Below are 4,415 nucleotides of genomic sequence, written 5' to 3'. Positions count from 1 at the left end.
TCCGATCTAGTAATCACACTCCTGGGTATTTACCCAAAGAATACAGGAACGCTAATTCAGAGGGATCCATGCACCCCGATGTTCACAGCATCTACGTTACCTACAGCAGCCAAGCTACGGAAGCGGCCGCGTGCCCGTGGATGAGGGATGGATGGATGAAGGAGATGTGGCGTGTGTGTACAGTGGAGTGTTACTGCGCCATCAGAAAGAGCGAAATCTTGCCGTGTGCAGCGATGTGGATGGAGGATTATGCTAAGTGAGATAAGTCAGTCAGAGGAAGACAGATACCATACGATTCACTCATGTGGAATTTCAGAAAGAAAACAAATTAGCAAAAGAACAAAGAGAAAGAAAGAGAGACAAACCAAGAAACAGACTCTTAACTGCAGAGAACAATCTGATGGTTACAGAGGGGAAGCGGGTGGGGTGCCGTGTGAAATAGGTGATGGGGATGAAGGTGTGCCGTGTTGAAAACTAAAAATAAAATGAAGAACAAAGAAGATATTACAGGAAGATGCGACAGAAAGACATCTCTGGGGCTGAACATAGGCTTTGAGTGAAAATTCTATTTTTTTCAATAAATTCTAAAAATTGGTGAACACTCTCAGAATCAGGCTGCATACACATCAGAACTCAGAGGTGAGTAATAATAAACAAGTATTTCAAGGAGCGACCCATCCACATGCCAGGGTCACTGCTACCCATGAAAGAACGAGAAAGTCTCCCTGGTCCACAGCACCCTCCCCACCTCCCCGCACCCACTCCTTCCGCTTCCACGTCGCATTTCTTTAACTTAATATGTTTAGGGCTACTGTAAACANACAGAATCTGAAGCAGCTCCAGGCTCTGAGCTGTCAGCACAGAGTCTGACGCAGGGCTCAAACCCACGAACCGTGAGATCATGACCTGAGCTGAAGTCGGACGCTTAACCGACTGAGCCACCCAGGCGCCCCTGTTTTTTTTTAAACCCACGAGACCCGCGTCAGCTCTGTGGGCCAGTTAACTGTCCTCTGCCCGTGTCCAGTTCCCCGTGACCACAGCGGCTCTGAGCTCTCTGCACTCTGCCAGGCGTCACCCCTGGGGGGAGCTGGGTGATGGGGACAGGGCGCCCCTCTGCAGTATTTTTCCAACTTTTTGTGAGTCTATAAATATTTCAAAATAAAAAGTTTAAGAAGAAATCATTGTGCACCGGAGCTGGGAGGCCCCGAGGGCCACACTGGGTGATGGCAACTCAGAGTCTCATCCACCAGGGGGCCTCAGTTAAACAGCCTCTCACCTTCTCGTCCACACCCACGGCCCCTGCCCTGCACCCCTGCCCTCGGTTCTCAGCCCCCGGCACGAAGCACCCTTGCCCTCCCCCGCCCCTGCCAGACAGCGGCACAACCAGGGAACGGCCCCCTGGTTTGGCCGGGACGGCACGCCCGGGGCGGCTGCTGGGCACCTGCCGACGTCATCGCTTCTGGGTTTCAGCAGGGCTGGTCCCTTGGGCCTGCACTGTCATCGTCTCCCTGCCACGCTTCAAAATCCTTAAAAAGTAAGAGATCAAAGGAGTTTTGATGTCGCCATGCCTGGAAAGGCCCCAAGGTTCCCACATCATTTCATCTTGTTCCTGGGGTGCTGCCGTCACCTGCCCAAGCGCGGCCGCCACGTGTCACTTCCCACAGAAATCGATGGGCAGCAGTGTCCAGCGGAGTACAGGCACTCACAGCGCAGCGCTGGCCGCCGATCGGTGTCAGTGCGGCCGGGAGGGGCTGGTGCGGCAGAAATGCAAACGTCAACATTTATTTTAAGTTTGTGTTTTTCACTTTCAACTGGGTTTTACTTCCACGTAGGCGAACGAGAGGAGAAGTGCATAATAGAAGACGTTCCGAGTGAAACGCTGCTAACAGGTGGGTAGCACGCGCCCGGCTGAACGCTCGGCTCAGTGCGTCGCCTGACGGCGCGCGCGAGTCTCGGCGCGGGAGCCGCCTGCGGGGTGGTCTCGCTGTGTGGGTCGCTCCCGGGACGGCGTATCAGGCCGGCAGAGCTGCCCTGACCACAGCCGGGAGGGGACTGCCTGCTTCATAGACCGGGAGACAGTTACAGCACCGCAGAACCCAGGCGTGATCCGTCTTTCCCGTTGTCAGGTTTCCTTAAAGAAAAAAGTCTCTGGAACCATTAATCATGCTAATTATCCAGCTTGGTCCAGAGAAATAGCATGAAGCAGCAGAAGTTAATGTGTCTGAGCCCCAGCCCCACAGCGTCCCGTCCCGCAGGGCGTGGGGCTGGAGGGGGACAGGGGTGCGCCCACAGGACCAGCCATCGGCACGGCGACTCCTGCACCCTCCCCACACCACCTCCAAGCTCATCTCCGTTCGGCTGAGCCTAACTAGCCCGCTGAGAAGGACACACGCTTCAGAATAGTTTGGTAAATACAGCACATTCAGCGCTCAGGAAACATCGACGTCAAGCCCCTGATTTTAACGGAAAAAGGGAAAACACGGCGGAATCCCCGCGTTCACGGCCCTGCCCATGACCCCACGTCGCCCTGAGTAGTGTCGAATCCTCTCCACGCCCCCTGGTGCGGGAGCGCCTGCTGATGTGACTGCTGCAGGGGCCCACGTGGTGTGGGCAGGGCCGCCCGGCCCCGAAGAACTGCGTGCCCTTGGCCAAGCGCCGGAAGCTGCCTGCTTCGTTTGTCAAACGGGATACAAATAACAACGACACCTGTTTCTTTGCGTGATGAACTGAGTTAACATTCGTAAAGCTCGTAGAACGCAGCCAGACACACCGAGCAGCCTGCGCGCCCCGGCCCGGCTCGCTCGGCCCAGGTACGTGTGACTGCTGGCCGGCAGTCCGTGGCTCCGGCCCCTCCCAGTAACCTGCGAAGGGGCAGAGGAGGAGGAGCGACAGCGGTAGCCTGCCCGCTGCACCGCTACCTAGCGGCCCCGCCAGCTGGAGGCACCTGTCCCGGGCACACCCGTGGCAGTGACGCTGAGTCACCTGACCCACTGGAGGGGGTCTGAGGCTGGAAGGCAAACGCAGCCGGATGGCGGTGTGAACGTGGAGGCCTCGTGCTGGCGGCCCCGCGGCCCGAGTCCGGAGACAACGGGGCCCCTCGTCCGAACGGTGCTGCCCTGGTTCTTTCCTGCTCCGACCGCCCCCCGCCCTGCCTCCTCCAGCCGCCATCCCCGCTCTGCCCCCGCTCTGCCCACTCGGTGGTCTTCTCAGCCATCACCCCTGCAGCTGTTTGGAGCTGGAGCTCAGCCACTGACTGTCTGCTGTGACTACAGGGAAACTGTGGGAACACGTCGGGTCCCATGTTTCAATAGTTTTAAAAAAGATAATATGGCCCTGAGGAGTCTGGCTGGCTCAGCTGGTAGAGTGTGTGACTCTTGATCTGGGGGTCATGAGTTCAAGCCCCAGGTGGGGCGTGGAGATTACTAAATAAATTTAAAGATTTTAAAAAATGCTAAAATTCTTTAAACATTTATTCCTTTTTAATAGGCAGAGGGACAGAGCACAAGTAGGGGAGGGGCAGAGAGAGACACACACAGAATCTGAAGCAGCTCCAGGCTCTGAGCTAGTCGTCAGCACAGAGCCCGACGCGGGGCTCGAACCCGCGAACCGTGAGATCATGACCTGAGCTGAAGTCGGACGCTTAACCAACTGAGCCACCCAGGCGCCCCAAGATTTAAAAAAAAATTTAAACACCATTATTAAAAAAGAGAGAGCATATGGTCCTTAAATCCCATAGTATGCTAGTGGAGAAAAAAATACTTGATTAATCCCTCACCTGAAAAAAGAAGAAAAGAAAGGATGAGGAACAAGGACCTGATACGATAAACGGGAAACAAACAGCAGTGAGGTTTAGCCCTCACTACGTTTCACATCACATTAAGTGCAAATGGACAAAACCCTCCAACTAAGAGACAATCAGACTGGATTTAAAAACAAAACAACTACATACTGTTCGCAAATGAAACCCTTTAATTTTTTTTCTAACTGTTTTAAAAGTTTACTTATTTTGAGAGAGAGAGAGAGAGCAATCATGAGAGGGGCAGAGAGAGAGAGAGGGAGAGAGAATCCCAAGCAGGCTCCACACTGTCAGGGCAAGCCCTATATGTGGCTCGAACTCACAAACTGTGAGATTGTGACCTGAGCCGAAATCAAGAGTCAGACGCTCATCCTATGAGCCACCTAGGCTCCCCCAAAACAGAATACTTTAAATATCGGGAGAGCTTGAAAGTAAAAGAATGGGAAAAGACATAGATGTAAATAGGAACCAAAAGAAAGTGCAAAGTAGACTTTAAGAAACTAAGTATTACTGGGGGCAAAGAGACACACATGTCACGAATATTGGGCTTGATAACAGAAAGATGTTTGGCAGGTGTTTCCTACTTGACCATTCTCAGTTTCTTTTTTTTTTTTTTTTT

At 53.5% G+C, this 4,415-nt stretch overlaps 1 protein-coding gene across 1 annotated transcript in view; it reads left to right on the top strand.

Annotated features, from left to right (window-relative positions):
* The first annotated feature begins 1,564 nt into the window (after positions 1-1,564).
* Positions 1,565-4,415, top strand: part of LOC144220371 (transmembrane emp24 domain-containing protein 11) — a 22,105-nt gene continuing 19,254 nt past the window's right edge. The window contains exon 1 of the mRNA XM_077750583.1: positions 1,565-1,889. Within this exon, the coding sequence (XP_077606709.1) occupies positions 1,565-1,889 (325 nt within the window). The remainder of the gene's footprint in view (positions 1,890-4,415) is intronic.

This window comes from Crocuta crocuta, unplaced genomic scaffold (genome assembly GCF_008692635.1).
Source record: "Crocuta crocuta isolate KB4526 unplaced genomic scaffold, BGI_CrCroc_1.0 scaffold179, whole genome shotgun sequence".
Classification (NCBI taxonomy): Eukaryota; Metazoa; Chordata; class Mammalia; order Carnivora; family Hyaenidae; genus Crocuta; species Crocuta crocuta.
The sequence above is the reverse complement of the archived record's forward strand: the minus strand, read 5'-3'. Positions and strand labels throughout refer to the sequence as shown.